Source organism: Hypoxylon trugodes (genome assembly GCF_022578975.1).
Source record: "Hypoxylon trugodes strain CBS 135444 unplaced genomic scaffold F4822scaffold_5, whole genome shotgun sequence".
Classification (NCBI taxonomy): Eukaryota; Fungi; Ascomycota; class Sordariomycetes; order Xylariales; family Hypoxylaceae; genus Hypoxylon; species Hypoxylon trugodes.
In genome coordinates, this window is record NW_026250020.1 from 1370646 (window position 1) to 1386077 (window position 15432).

Genomic DNA, 15432 nt, shown 5'->3' on the forward strand with positions numbered 1-15432 from the left:
CCCTATCAGAAAGCACGACTACCCAAAGCAGTTAAGGCCAATTTAAGGTGCGTCGCTTAATGCAAAAATATGTACCCGGCACTTGTTTTTTAGGGTGATACTGATACCTAACCACGTACGTACCTATATACTTCAGTAATCAGTAGTGAATCGTGCCTAGAAAGGGAATTGCTCCGGGTATTTATTAACGTAAGAATACATGAAAAGGAACTAGGACCTCTTATTTTCACACATTATCATAGTCATTATATTATGCAGAGCACTCATGTGCTTTATAGGTATGATACTAACTAAATAGATTATTGTACCTCATCGTTCGAAAGGCTTTTCTATCTTGAAAAATTGGAACTTTTCTGCGACGCTATGAAGACAAACTGTTTGATAGTTTATTGCCCTTTCTTACCCTATGTATCTAAGCATGCTTAGTGGATTCAGGGCAGGTAACTTTATTCTAAATTTGCTTGTCTAGATTTAATTCACAAAAGGGCAAACTGTTGAATATGATAGCCACCTTATGTTATGTAACTAGGTAGGCCTAAAGGATATTAACCGCTGTCATCCCATGTTATCCTAAATGTGGTGCCGTGTCACAGGGAGGTAACCATCGTATTTGATATAGTATACAGAACACGACATCTATGTTGTGTTTTCGTATCTCAGCCTCAATTCTACCTTCTAGAATAAATAAGTCAATGGAAAAGGAGGAGATAAGAAGAATAAAGAAAAGAAAAAGAAAAGGAAACAAGAAAAGTCAGTACAAGGTACAAAGCATCTTGAAGTATTTCCAAGTTTGGTTAGTTTTTATACAGCTCAGCTACATATCCACATTTTTTTTTTACATACTTTTAGTATGCATATCAAAAGGGAACCCTGGACGCTCGAGCACCTTAAGCACCCATGCGACATTTATTGGTACTAACCTAGGTACTCAATCAATTTTTTCTTCATTCTTTTTCTCTTACTGCACAATGACACCTTAATAAAGCCTCTTAAATTGAGATGCCCTTTAGGTACTCTTTGCCTACAAAAGTGCTAATTTTCTTACTAGACATTTAGTAGGTATACATATACATATCCAATCAGGAATTGTCATTTACAGGACAATTACCAACATAGTGCTTGCAGGTTGCTGATGCAATGCAAAAGCAAGTGCTCCTGATCAGATCAAGGGGGGGCAGTGGAGAGATTACAAACGATAGGCAACATAAAGGACATAAAGGGACAAAGTCCACCCATAAATCCAAGATGACTGACAGGCGACCGGAAGACAAATCTTGGCTCCAACGGATTGGATGTTCTAGCGCTAATGCACCAGACAGGAGCGGGTCAAGTTGGCCGAATTCGTCCATTTGAATTTCGGACGTTGATTTTAGGGGAACGACGGCGTTGCGACGGCTTCCTTTTTTTCCTAGTCCAGGGGTAAACACCATAAGAAAAAAAAGAGAGTTGGCCAAAGGGGAAATTCAGCTGCAGGTACAAATGCCACACGTGCATCGTCAATTTCAACGCCATCCAACCATAACGATCTTCCAACTTACTTTACATAAACCAAAGAGCAGCGTCAAGGGCCACCGGGTACTTTTCCGAAAGGTGATAGTGCTAAGCTTCTATCCCCAGTCCCACACGGAGCAACCCGTGGGAAGAAACATCACAAAATGTTCCTTATCCAAGTAGCTGTGTAAGAGAATTCATATAACGTCGACAGGAGCTTAAAAGGCTGTTTCGTCGAATCCTGCTACATCACGATTACTACGCGATCGAGGAATAATAAGTTGTTAAGTCAAATACGGCCTGGATTGGAGTCCTCTCCGTTCAAACCCCCCCACGGGAACGCTATGTTCATTTAGTTGACAACCACGAAGATCATCATCTGGATCGCGAACAATGAGCCCACTATCATGGATCACCGCAGCTATATTTGCTACTATTGGTCACCCTAACATAACTCAGGTACCTAGGTACTCAGATCTACCGCTATAAGCACTAAGATAAAATAAGAATCAGGTACCTATTGTATTGTCCAGGCATCCGAAGAGGCTCCCAGAATTTCCGTGCTCCCCGAATTACAGGTTCGCAATTGTCTTCAACAGCAATTAAGGGAGGAAAAAGGATTGAACCTCGGATCAAATAACAACGTTCGAGTCCGTATGTGTATTGTGACAGCGGCAATGCACGTACTTACGTATCCTACACCCTTGTTTATGACGGCACTCTTCTTGATAAGAGACATGTTTTTTCTACCTACGTCTCTTCAACGCGACCTACTTACAGTCGTTCACGAATCCTATCTCGCGTGGGAATCACGTGAAATTCGCATCATATACCAAGGTACTGAGTACAAAATCCATGATCTAGATGTCAATATTCTCGTTTCAGATTTCTTCTCGGAACATCGTCGCCGACGATCCTTTGATCTTAAATGACTAGCTCCAAGCGCTTCAGTGCTTGTCTCGCCCCCTTTCACACGAGACGAAGAAGAAAGTCCTAGCGCCTTCTCATCCACCACTCGGCGGTAGACTAGTAGTCCCGCGGTTTGAGGGCGATAAAGCGCGTATTCATTTAAGATATAACAATAAGTACCCAATGGTATTGTCACAAGCAGTCAAAGCTCGACCCGACGGCTGGGAACACCTAGGCGGCCAGACAATTCTATTTGTTCCCCTCGAGGAAGGTCGGGAGATGCCGTCTACACTAGAGGTCTAACCAATAGGTGGCTGACTGCTATAGGTACCTCATTCAGTGAGCAACATATCTACTCTCTGACTTATGGTCAATGTGCTGATATCTAATACCTAACCCACTCGCATCCTCATATACCCAGGCCATTGGTCGAAACTTCTTAGGATCTCTTATTCAGAAGCTATCATACTTTATGCCAACTTACGTAGTATGTATCATCATCAACATATAGCAGTACAGCCTCAAGGTTAAACGGCGGGGCCGCTTGATGTTACACCATTCTACCCCAGCAACTCTCAAATGCCGGCGTGCCTCTTACGCAGCCAGGCAGGCAGCGTGAGCAATTGTAAGCAGTTCCCAATTTGAATTACTCGCGATAGTGCATCCAAGGTAGGTACATGTACTGTACGTAAACCACTCCACTAAATTAGATACGTACGATTATATAAATCCTACGATCTACCGCCTAGTAAGCCTCAAAGTTGAAACGAACAAGGCGACACCGAGTATACCTGCCGAGGCAGCTGGGCACATATGCAATGAAGTCTACCTCATCAAATCCCTAAGTTCATCCCATATATCCTTTCACGTAGTATGTTTAGGCTACGCTTGCTCTGTCCAGACCGCTCAGATGTAACAGGGAAGCTTATTCCCAATCCACGAAATGACTTCCCTGATGGTAGCATCGTATACGAATACACTACCAGGAAGACATCAAGCGAGAAGACTGCGAACCATGACCTGCCAAGACAGTTCAGTTACGCTGAACCTTACAATCCACAATGAGGATACTACAATGAGAAGGTACATATGTAAGTGTCGTAATATTTTATTGACCATGTGTTTTGACTTCGAAAAACGATGCAGCGACGGATTGCATACCCAGGTAATGAGGAATGTTTCAATAATTCAACCATGGATGCAGGTTTGTTTAACTGAGAAAATCCACCCAGATTTCGACCGCGTCGTCTGAATTAGATGTTGCGTCTTTCTACAAGTTATTCCTACTTACAAATCCTTCCAACTTACAACCAGTGAAGAGCTTCCGCCCCTCACCATTTTAATCGAATCTCGTGAATATGTCGATTTCTGATACAGAGGAATATATCCATTGCTTACTGTAGACCTATAGGAATTCCTGTTTACCTCGTCAAAAAGAAAACAAGCTTAACGTTCTCGGCTTCTTTTGAGTCTCGACTTCGCGGGTAATGGCGCGGCCTATTTTCCTAGAACCCTTCCTCTGTTATTCAAGAACGATTTGACTAGATTTTACATAGTGGATGCAGCTCTTATGAAATCTCCGGTCGTGCGTGCATTCAGGCGTCGTTGATCATGATCTGATCCCCTCAACACCTAGGTACCCATGGTAAGAAAACCAGGCTACCTGGCTACGTGCAGCTAAAATGTCTGAGCGTACGCAGACAGCCTGGACGGCGTGGATAGGTTACGCCGACATTGCCGCAACTAGATAACATACCCAATTTTGTTTCCCAGGTTTCTATGTCAGTACGCGATATCATTGGCTATTTGTTTCGTAGTACCCTTCGCGCATGCTTGTAGAGATTGCATTCTGCAGTGATGTTGAGCAGCCAAGACTCGAGTCTGCTGGATTTCTAGTGATTCCCTCGCCCGAGCGTACATAAAATTGTATGCACGCACGCGCGTGTATGCGAGTCGGCAATTTTATCCTACAGTTCGCAGCGGAAGTTAATCCATTACATACACGTACATATACGCTTTACCTCCTTAGGGAGCACATAAGATGAGTAGTTCTTCGAAGATCTAGTCGAGCGCTGTTGGTTCGGTGGAAACACTTGTGCCGCACTTAATTCACTCGTCTTCTATCATAATTCCTAGTCACACCCAAACAATATCGCCGCCTTCACGCATTAAGCGCGATTGTCTCAGGTCGCTATCCGCTTATCAATCTTGTCAGTTCGCTGAACCATATATACAGGTAGCGCGGAGAGCTCCCCGTCTGTACCATATAGAGCATACACACGGGACGGGATAAATTCCAACTAGGGTCCTACCAAGTGAGGCTGTCAGTGTCCCATCGATAGCGATCTAGAATTTCAGTCCTCGACAAAAGATCCATCATGAGTCTCAACTTGTCTTGGATTCCTGAAATTCCTGTATATGCAACTTTCGGCACTGAATGTGTAAAATGCAGAATACCAAGGCAGATTCAATGATCAAATCTAAATCTGAGATTTACAGGTAATGTTGATGTATCAACCGAAGCTATTACTAATCTCATCCGGATATAGGTATTTATTAGTATATAAGGTAGTATGTGAAAAAGCGAGCTTTAGTAAGCTTTGTGTCACGTGAACCGCGTCATACACGCGCTTTGCTTTTTCTTGATTACTACGCGTGACACGGCTCAAACAAGCCACCAATTTGCCAATTCATCACACCAAATGCGATATTTTCAGGAGTGATTCTGCTCATAACAATTGCTGTCTTAACCCTTACCCCTTGCTTCATCTAACTAGCTTGAAATGCAAATGTCTCAAGGATTCTTGGATACGAAAAGCATCATATTACCATTCGAATCATGTCAACATGCCGACTGAAGTGATAGATCTATTATCATCCAGCCCCGCTGCTCCCCCCCCACCCACCTTCTCGTCTACACGAACTCATACAGCCCCTTCTAGGGCGCTCGACTACGGCGCCCTCGATGAGACTGTAAAGCCATCATCAAAGGCAGCTCTATCAAGTAGGGTACCCAATAAGCCGCTCACTACCGCAAAGCGGACAAACAGCACTTACACGCAACAACATAATGATTTCTTATTTCTGTCGGATGATTTCGACACAACCGGGGATCTTGACGGGAATGTCGCAAAGAAAGCCAAAATTTCCACGTCTTCAGTGGGTATCAAGAAGAGACAAGATAATGGTTTCAAACGAATAGTATCGGCAGCAGTTGTCTCCGAGAACCGAGAAAATATTTCGCCAACTACATTGAAACGGTGCAATTCGATAGTCGATCCAATTGAACATAGTAGTTCTCCCTATCAATTCCCCCCAAGTAAAGCGGTGAATAGACCAACCGATTATTCAGATCCGTTCAAGAGCTCGCCAAAGAAACCAGCAAGAAACACTAAGTCGTCGCTACTGGGTTCAGCAAGCGATCCTTTCAACAGTTCCCCTATACGAGAAATCGAGGGTCACAAGCCACCTACGCATTCCAAATCCAAGTATCATACGCTTGATGATCCTTTCGATTCTCCGAAGGGCAAAAAAGCGACGAAATTACCGATAGTGATAGACCTCTCGGACGACGATGAAAACCTATTAAGGAAATTCCAACCCAAAAAATCCAAACAAAATGGAGCCTGGGATCCGATATCAAGTTCAATGCCAGAAACTCGAACGGGAAGCAACACCCTTGGAGGCCTTGATTCTGACGATCTACCAGACTTGGGCGATATCGATTTCTCGAGGTTCCAATCTAGAGGTTCCTTTAGCTTGTCGCCTTCTCCGCCACCGAAGAAATCCAAGGCGACAACGAAAAGTGCCGCAACCAAGAAGCCAGTAGAACCGAAGAAAACCAACGAAGAAAAAGAAGAGGAAAAGAGGAGAAAGGCAGAAGCTCGCGAAGCCGAAAAGAAACGTAAGCTAGTTGAGAAAGAGCAGGTGAAAGAACAGTGCGCAATCGAAAAACAGAAGGAAAAGGCGCTCGCCGAAGTCAACAAGCTCAAAACCGACAGAAAGGTAGCTGCACCTGAGATGGTAGTGGACCTACCCAATACCCTGAGCGTCACCATCAAAACCCAAGTCGAGAAGCTACTCGCCGACATGGATGTTCAGTTCGAATACCAGGACAACCGAGTCGACGACGTAGTAAAGTGGCGGCGAAAGGTTACTTCCGAGTACAATGACGGACTCGGACATTGGGAACCAGTCCCAATGCGCATCCAAGCCGAGGAACACGTCATGGTCCTAGTCCAAGCCGCCGATTTCGTAAAACTTGTCCTCGGCTCCGAGGGTCAAGATCTAGAAGCACATATCCTAAAAATGAAAACCTCCTTCTCGAACAACACCCTCATATACCTAATCGAGGGCCTCACGCCGTGGCTACGGAAGAATAAGAACGCGCTTAACCGGCGCTTCGTATCCGCCGTACGCTCACTCGATCCGAACCCGGACTCAGCCCCATCCAGTCAATCCCAATCACGCCGTCGGAATAACGCAGCGCAGCAGGAATATATTGACGAAGATATAATCGAAGACGCACTCCTCTCCCTGCAAGTAATCCACGGCGCGCTAATCCACCACACCAACGCCGCAATCGAGACCGCCCAATGGGTCGCCGCATTCACCCAACACATATCAACAATCCCCTACCGTCGCGCGCGCGACGCCGCCGCAGACGCAGGGTTCTGTATGGAAGCAGGTCAAGTACGAACAGGTGAAGATGCGCGTGATACATATGTCCGGATGTTACAGGAAGTGACCCGCGTCACAGCCCCCATTGCTTACGGTATAGCCGCGCGCTACGGTACCGTAGCCGAATTAGTGTGCGGTCTCGAGGAACGAGGCCCGCTTGCGTTGGAGGATTGTAGGAAGTGTGCGAATCGCGATGGTGCATTTACGGATCGTGTTGTTGGTCCGGCTATTAGTAAGAGGATTTATAAGATTTTTACTAGTCGGGATCCTGGGAGTATGGATGTTTAGGGGCATCGAAGGGTGCTACTGGGCTCAGTGGGGTAGAATGGTACGGAGTTCTGAGCATACGATGGTTTGGCGCATTCTGGTAATGAACGACCATTGGGTTTACGTGACACGATGCATTTGTATAGATATACGCCGCTTGAAAGTACATGGTGTTTTTACAGATGAATCAGCAAACGATTGTTTTCGATGTTTCGAGTAAACGCATCCACCGCAGTGCTAAGTTCGTGGCATAACGGCTAAATCAGCAGGATGTCACATCACAGCGATTCCTGCATTGAGACAGATATCACTTGCATTGCGCTCGTACATCTTAGATGAGTTCATGGTATGTTTTGATTTTAGGTATCTCAGGTTTTTTTATATACATGTAAATCGGGCACACTTTGTGTTACCCATCATTGGTATTTTGTACTGCAGCTCGCTGGCTGCTCTATAGTAACTTTTAGGCCGGCAGACATGATTGCTGGCCTCCGGTATCGAGAACAATCTATTCTTCATTATACATAACGACGTAAAGCGTTTTCATGGTCTTCGTAAAGTACCTAAATAAATCAGCAGCACATCAAGGGTCGACAACAGAATGCGTACACGGAGGCTAAGGTTTTTAAACTCCAGCAACCCCAATTCGCCTCCGCGGTAGCCCCGAGCCGTGAATCATTAATGTTGCCAACGGCGTTTCTTCATCGTTTTAGTTCGATCATCCTATGGTGGAGCGAACCCGGATTTCCTCGCCTGGGCCTCGAGATGTCGTCGATGCGTTTCGGTAGGTAGGGAAGGTATGGATGTTAAAGCAGTTTCGATTCCGGTTGTTAAATCTTTCAAATGGAAGTGTAGGCAATCGTTGGGAGTCGCATGTTTCTCTGCGTGTCCTATGCCCTGAAGCCTCATTGCGAATTCCGCCAAACTCTCCTGAACAGTCGCAGGATCGGGTACAGGCCAAAGTCCATTGCGATTCAGCAATTGGATAGCTTTGCCAAGCATCAGAGCTAGACAATTATTTTGCGAATGCCAGCTATTCATTTTACAGAATAATGCATCGCCGCCGACTAGACTTGATACCAAGTCATTGAAAGGTTGAAGGAAAATCTTGATAGTATCTAGGCGGACTCGTTCTATGCTTTCTATGATTTCATTTTATTAGTTACGTACGTTGAAACAGAGTAACGGTGTACAATTAGACTTACCGTATATTTCAGGCGGCTCCAGAGCCCCGATGTAACGCAAATTGTTTCCCGTTGAAGACGACGAATTCAGGAGTAAAGCCTGGGCCATCGCCTCAAAAGTAGCTTGGTCGCCAAGCTCCCATGCTACCCATAGCCGTTCGTGGCAGAATTTGCTTCGCAGAGATTGACCGAGTTTGTCGCTTTGGGAATGTGTGGAGCGCGACCAGCCCCTCGCCCAGGGTCGTAGTATGTGGGTCATATCAAATTTGTCGGTCAGGATACAAAGATTGTAAAGGTGAGCGGTGTAGACAAAGTCTTCATAACCAGAAACTTGGTCGAACCGACAATGGATGATATTGAGAATTATTCTCATCGCAGCAGGGTTGTCTTCGGGAAGTTTCACAATCCATTCGGTTTCCGTGTCCTGAGACTGCGCCTTTTTCCCTTCGGCGAATTCTCCATACAGCATTTTCTGCCAAAATGGCGATGACCTGGCCATGGTCTTGGAACAAACAATAAAATCTTCCGCAAATAAGCCTCCTACTCTGAGACACAAATCGCCATTTGGGTCGATGAAGGATTTAGAAAGCTGAGCATTTGTCCCTCGCTCAGTGTTTGACGATGGCTGTGACACCGGCGTGTGACTGATCGGAGAAGACGTCCCAGAAAATTTCGTTGGTGACCGGGGTGATTGAGCAACCCGTGTAGGACTAGACTCTGTAGTAGAAGCTTCAGGACTGCCTACATGAGACAGATTTGATCGTGATCGCGAAAGTGGTGTAGGACTAGCTAAGAAGGCAGACCTTCTAGAAGTGAGCGATTTCGTATGTCCATGGGTTGGCCGGCCAGGCGAACTTGTAAACGGCGTGAAGATAGGCTGACCCGTCTTAGTAGTAGAGCTTCTAAATCCATTGGGAGTGTGCGAGACGGGAGTTCCGGACAGAGCTTCTCGTGTTTGGCCTAGTCGGGTACTGGAGTTTGAAAAGCCATTGCTATTTCCGAAGGTTGTTGGTTGAGCTAGTAGAGCTCCAAAGTCTGAAGCAAGCTGACTTTTTGGTTGAGGGGATGAGTTTTTCAGTCTATCATGAGGTAGTCCGAACAGGTTAGGTTGCGAAACCATTGTCGATAGCTGCTCGAGTCGCAGTGTCTGGCTCGCGTGTAATGTAGAAGGCCCGCCTTCATTGGATCTTGAACAAAAGAGATATCCCGTTTTCGAGAATTAGTAGATCTAGTTAAGCATGATGTTGAACCAATAGAATAAGAAGAGTTTCACAGAATCTGCAAAGTAGTACCCAGAAAGAACGTTATGATTGTGAATGGTGGATGAAGCAGCAAGAGTTCAGGTAAATAATTCTATGCAACAAGTTCCAAGGTTGGGCATCTCTTACCGCCAAACGCATGGACCACTTTTAAACCATGCAGTCCTGCGGGTTTGACTGAAATAGAAATTACACGTAGCCGCTCTGTCTAATTAATAATGAAAAGAAGCGGAAATGATCCATCTGAAGAACCCCCTATCTTGGTACGGCTCTCCTTGACTTACCTATGCATTGGTGGTGGCTTTTTTTTCTTGCAGTTAGATCCTCAAAGTCTGTGCTTAATCGACTAGATGAAATCTACTCCGAGCTGTCGGGAAGGGCGCAGAAAAGAGGTTACTGCGATAATGAATCGCAAACGAATCTATCAATTTTGCTCTGCATGTGTCATAGCTCGTTAGGAAATATGGCCTACTTAAATGCGACTTCTCATAATTGAAGTCATCATTTATGAAGTAGGAAAAGTAAAGTTGCAGTGATGAGTTGTTCATCGTTATGAAGACCTTCAAACTTTCAGAGTGGGTAAATGTCTAAAATAGCGCCTGAGATTTCGGTTGAGGGGTAGATTTTTATTCCATTTTGATTGGTCCAAGTCGCTGACATTAGACGCTTTAGGTGGTCGCCCTAGCCCTGAATTGGCTTTAATCAGGGCCTGTGGGTAAGGGGAAAATGGGGTTTGCAGCTTACCTAACAGTACCTAGCTTTCTGCCCTATCGATATCATTATTTTTTTCTATCGCGAATGCCCCTCCAAGTGGGGTTAATATCAGGTACACATTCAAATGAGAGAAATTCATTCTAAGAAAATAAACTCTCAAAGTCAATAATACAACTGTGCAACGGGTGGTATATAACTGCTTGACTAAGGTTATCATCGGTGACAAAAATCAACGGCGCCTTAGGGCGATTCATACAAGATATTCCGGGCGCCGTAAAGATTCTTCACAATGGCTTCTCAACCAGACGGGAATACTGTCTTCATGACCGAGCAAGAAGCCGAGCGTATCCGGAATATGGTCAAAAACAGATCAAAAAAATGTTCCGAACTTACAGGTAACGCGCGGGAACCAAAGGACTTAACAGGTGCAAAACAACAGGCAACCGGCGCCTCCCTTATGGTAGACATGGGCGCTCCCGATGCGGACTTGGCCCAAACGAAGGGTCAAGGAGGATCATTCCCCGTCCTCCCTGTAGGACAGCCATATCCGCCATGTATCGTCCCGCTCCAAGGCCTACAACCCATAAAGCTCACCGATCTTAAAATGAATACCCACCATCGCGGCCATTACCTCACTATCAAACGTATAAGTCCAGTGGTCACCCTTTTAGCTAGGTCATGGGCAATGGTGCAAGATGAAGAGGAGGAGACGGAACGTTTAGAGATATACTTACACAAATTGAGACACGGGAAGGATGTCCTGGAATCTACATCGCATTTCATAATAAAAGAACCACACTTCACTCTTACCGATCAGGGTGAAGCAACCATCCGAATTGACCATCCTTCGGATTTAATCATTCGGGACGAGGCTTCTAACAACCAAATTCATGATGCGGAAGTGGTAGAAAAAGCAGCGAGGAAGTGCAAAGATAAGGGAAATGCTGCACTTGAAAAACAGAACCTACCTTTAGCCCATGCAGAATACACTAAAGGCCTCAAGCTTGCTATACAAGATATTGTCACTAAATCCAACCCTGACTTGGCACGAGATCTTGCTCGCAATCGAGCTCATGTCAACCTCCTCCTAAGTCAACTAGATGAGGCCAAGAGCGATGCGAAATCATCGCTTACTAGCAGGGAAGATCAGCAATCAAAAGAACTCGATAGCAAAGCCTATTTCCGCGCTGGCTCTGCAGCATACAATCTTGGGCAATACCAAGAAGCAAAGAGTTTATTCGAGCAGCAATTAAAACTTACGCCCGATAACAAAACCGCGATTGCCTACTTACGAAATATTGAGGTGCGCCTTCGTGAGCAAGAGACTGGGGAGTATAACTTCAAAAAGATTAGGACTGGTCTATCTAGATCTCGCCCGCGTGTTGATGCTGCAAGTTTTATCAGAAACACAAAAGTTAAAGAGATACCTGGGCGAGGGCGTGGCCTGGTTGCAACCCGCGATATTCCTATTGGGGAGATAGTCATGTGCGAAAAAGCTTTCTGCGTAGTCTGGGGTCATGAAAAAGAGGCGCTGACGGCGATGACTTACGACATACGGGATGATAGAATCAGAGTATCACCCGTTGGTCTAAACAAAGCGATCGTGCAAAAGCTTCTCAACAACCCTTCCCAGACCGAAAAAGTTATGGACCTATTCGGCGACTACCAAGGGGAAGGCAACAATGTGACAAGGACTGAAGATGGTCCGGTTGTTGATACATTTCGAGTACATGATATTATGTCCCGGAATGCCTTTGGTCCAGGTAACCAATACGGGGAAGAGGGCTTAAGCAACGCTAGCACTGGTCTCTGGGTTCATGCGGCTTATATAAATCACTCGTGCATTGCCAATGCGAAAAAGGAATACATCGGTGATCTAATGGTACTACGTGCCATTCGACCCATAACCCCCAGCGAAGAGATTTTCCATAGTTACGACGAATCTAGCGACTATGATGCTAGGCAGGCAGCGCTGATGAACACTTGGGGCTTTGAATGCGACTGCGCACTTTGTACTGTGGAAAAGACTGACGATCCTGTATTGCGGAAAAAGCGACGAGACCTAGCAAATGATGCAGAGGAATTCGTAGGAACTGAAAACTGGTCGAATGCGAAGAGACTCACCATTTCAAAGGCGAAGCGTCTTGTGCGGGACATTGAAAATACGTACGATGAGGAGAAATATAAGGGTCTACCTCGTATGGCAGCACAGAGAATCCAGGAGTGGCTCGCTTTAGCGAACCAAAAGAGCAAAAAATAAATAAAAGGCCACAATAGTAATAAAATAGGGATAGTTGATCATGAAGAAAGAGTCGTTACTTTCGTATATTTTCCTTAACTGTTTACTATCCCCGTTCTTAGAGCTTTCACTAGGGATTTGGTAAACGTCAGAGTTGGCGATCCTTCTCCTTTCAGTCCTGCAGTACCTACATGTATAAGTGCTTGGGGGGTTGCCGTTGGCCGCATAGGTACCCTCTATTTACTAACAACAACCAACACTGCGTCATTACATCCCCACCTCAGCCAACTTGTTCCCTACCTAGGTAATTACTTATTATTGACAGAAGTGGTAGGTTTTCGGCCACCTACACATACCTACAGGTGTCTACCTAGGTACATAGGATAGGGCTCGTCTCTTCGCGATATTATTATGCACGACATGGCTGCCACCATTGACCCGCAAGTCGAAAATTATTTTTCCAGTATCGAGACAACTGAAGAGGATATAGAGCGAAGTTTCCCTATACAACATGAGGTCGAAACGACGCAAGCTTTCGCATTAGGAAGTTTGCCTGTCGGTGAAGCCGCCCAGATGCTCACTAGCAGAACAGCTAAAGCGACAACGCCATTTTCCATGGATAGTCGTATGCGCACGCTATGGTCATTCATCAATAAGACGTCAGTGGCTATTCCATCTGCACAGCCCCTTATCATACAGCTTTTGAGTGAGATTCGAAAGCTAGGGCCTCTAGTTGTTCCCAAGGAAGGAGAGGGTGTAGGTTGGGGTATCGACTTAGAGGATGGTGAAGCCTGGGAGAAGCTGCCTCATTGGGCGAATGACTGGGCAGATTCGATAAATAGTATGTTGAGATAAATTACTAAGACTGCCTAGGCACTTGGATATTAAGTATTGGTGTTTCCAGTGTACGAAGTCGAATTCTTGAGTTCCCCGAATAATCAGAAAGCAAGAGCGGAATGGGTATCTGCAACGTCCTATAGCGCTCAACTAACGGCTACTGGAGACCCTGAACTTATTGGAGATTGGTGGTGCGTATAGGGCAACTATAGTGAGTTAGTACTGCATGCTGACGAAATTATAGTACGTAAACTGCTGTATCATATCTCGCTCCTCCCTGAGATACAGCGGGGGAAGGCCCTATCGGCAACAGTAACAACCATTCTAACATAAAGCCTGACTTAAACTTAGTTTTCATCCGTCGATGTTGTCCTAGCATCGTAAGAGTTCTCGATATTGCCTCGTCAGATGATTGCGAGAGGCAGGTACTTGAGATTTCGGCAGCTGCACCCTTATTCATATATGCGTCTCAAGAACTACTACAGAGATCGCTAGCATCCGATACGATTGAAAGTATGTCGGAGAAAGATATAGATGGTGAGAGGTTATGGTGGGGTGACATGAGAATGCTTACGATACAGCGGTGGAAGCACTGGAAAGATAGGTGGATAGCCCTGAAAGACAGCGATATTCTGGATGAGAGCAATCGAAATTTAGCGTCGGAGGCCCTGGAGGCTATGGCACAAGCAGAGGCATCTGCAGGATAAGTGCTAATGCATGGCTGCCCGGATGGGTTGGGCTGCCGCTGTCCATGCTACGAAGCGCTTTATTTCTAGGTGCTTAGGAGGCAGATAGGTGACCCTTAAGCCCCTAGATCAAGTAGATACAGGTACCTATGCGTCTGGTTTTCTACCATACACCACTCTCAACGGGAAAATAGCGCCTTTCGATTTCAGCTCTGCTTCCAATCGCTCTGTCCAACCCTCGAGCTCCTCCGCGGGGATGCTCTTTACCCCTCCTGGGATCACTAAACAAAAAACTCATCAGTGCTATTCCAACGAATCATTAGGGGACAGACGTACATTTAACAGTTATAGGGATGTTTTTGGCTCCAGCTACCATGTTTTCGGCACTAGCATCCGCTAACTCCGGCTTCTTGAATTTGGCGCCCATGCCGACGGGCAGCAATATGCTTTTGACATCAACGAAGCCAGCATCTTTAATAATTCCCTCCAAGTTGCTAGCGTAATCCTTCGGAGTTCCTTTTAGGGTCCAAAGCTCCCTCATCGTGTTGATGAATTGAGTAAAAACCGGCCCCTCACTTCCAGAATCATCGGGTTGAGGTTCCGTTAGCTCAATCCACCCGCCAGGCTTCACGAGCTCTGCGATCGAATTAACGACCTCAGATAGCTTCGGTCTCGCTTGGAATAGTACAAGGGACTGGTGGACGTAATCGAAATCAGATTTCCATGATTCCGGCCATGGCTTGGTGATATCCTGAGTTTGCAGTTGAATACCGGGACGCGGCGGGTTAGGAAAACGGTCCTGGAGATCGGTGCCGATTAGCGTGGCGGAATCGGGGTTCTTTAGGGAAGCTTGGAATTGCGATAGCCAGTAACCTACTCTAACGTATTAGCTTTAGGTGGTACATCAACTGAAAACGAGAAGCCACACCATTACTTGCAGCACTGTCGAGCACTTTGAGACCGTCACGACTGGTGTCGACAGGAGCTAAGAACACTTTTCCATCGGGAATGTAAGCCCTGGTTAGCTCAAGCCCTTGTTCTAGGCGCTTGTTCTCCTCCTCTACTGACACTATGTTGTAGTTCGACATTATGGCCCAAAATTTCAGAGTTTGTTAAGACTTCCACCGCGAAGTTATGTAGTGCATCCAGCTTAGGGGATATGAACT

At 45.7% G+C, this 15432-nt stretch overlaps 5 protein-coding genes across 5 annotated transcripts; 3 read left to right on the forward strand and 2 right to left on the reverse strand.

The window, feature by feature from the left end:
• Positions 1-4950: 4950 nt before the first annotated feature.
• F4822DRAFT_250233 (ERCC4 domain-containing protein) lies at positions 4951-7759 on the forward strand. The gene has a single exon (XM_051454419.1). The coding sequence runs from the start codon at positions 5248-5250 to the stop codon at positions 7366-7368; it is 2121 nt and encodes a 706-aa protein (XP_051314335.1). The 5' UTR covers positions 4951-5247; the 3' UTR covers positions 7369-7759.
• Positions 7720-9889, reverse strand: F4822DRAFT_250212 (uncharacterized protein). Its single transcript, XM_051454418.1, has 2 exons — positions 8553-9889; positions 7720-8489 (listed from the first exon to the last, which is right to left on the reverse strand). Exons 1-2 carry the CDS (start codon positions 9649-9651, stop codon positions 8071-8073), a joined length of 1518 nt encoding a protein of 505 aa, XP_051314336.1. The 5' UTR covers positions 9652-9889; the 3' UTR covers positions 7720-8070.
• Positions 9890-10613: 724 nt separating this feature from the next.
• Positions 10614-13101, forward strand: F4822DRAFT_250242 (SET domain-containing protein). Its single transcript, XM_051454420.1, has one exon. It carries the CDS (start codon positions 10794-10796, stop codon positions 12762-12764), a length of 1971 nt encoding a protein of 656 aa, XP_051314337.1. The 5' UTR covers positions 10614-10793; the 3' UTR covers positions 12765-13101.
• Positions 13102-13163: 62 nt separating this feature from the next.
• F4822DRAFT_429183 (uncharacterized protein) lies at positions 13164-14287 on the forward strand (the record flags this gene model as incomplete). The annotated part of the gene is made up of 4 exons (XM_051461047.1): positions 13164-13584; positions 13648-13775; positions 13825-13837; positions 13932-14287. The coding sequence occupies 4 exons, from the start codon at positions 13164-13166 to the stop codon at positions 14285-14287; spliced, it is 918 nt and encodes a 305-aa protein (XP_051314338.1).
• On the reverse strand, positions 13964-15354 carry F4822DRAFT_443482 (S-adenosyl-L-methionine-dependent methyltransferase; the record flags this gene model as incomplete). Its single annotated transcript, XM_051463119.1, has 3 exons — positions 13964-14547; positions 14603-15139; positions 15201-15354. The coding sequence occupies 3 exons, from the start codon at positions 15352-15354 to the stop codon at positions 14414-14416; spliced, it is 825 nt and encodes a 274-aa protein (XP_051314339.1). The 3' UTR covers positions 13964-14413.
• Positions 15355-15432: the final 78 nt, after the last annotated feature.

What these genes read in the sequence shown, in the direction of transcription:
- F4822DRAFT_250242 (XM_051454420.1), top strand. Translation starts at nt 10,794, where the DNA reads ATGGCTTCTCAACCAGACGGGAATACTGTCTTCATGACCGAGCAAGAA.
- F4822DRAFT_250212 (XM_051454418.1), bottom strand. Translation starts at nt 9,651, where the DNA reads ATGGTTTCGCAACCTAACCTGTTCGGACTACCTCATGATAGACTGAAA. An exon ending in GGAGCCGCCTGAAATATACG is followed by an intron (nt 8,490 to 8,552) that starts GTAAGTCTAATT and finishes ATGAAATCATAG; the next exon opens with AAAGCATAGAACGAGTCCGC.
- F4822DRAFT_250233 (XM_051454419.1), top strand. Translation starts at nt 5,248, where the DNA reads ATGCCGACTGAAGTGATAGATCTATTATCATCCAGCCCCGCTGCTCCC.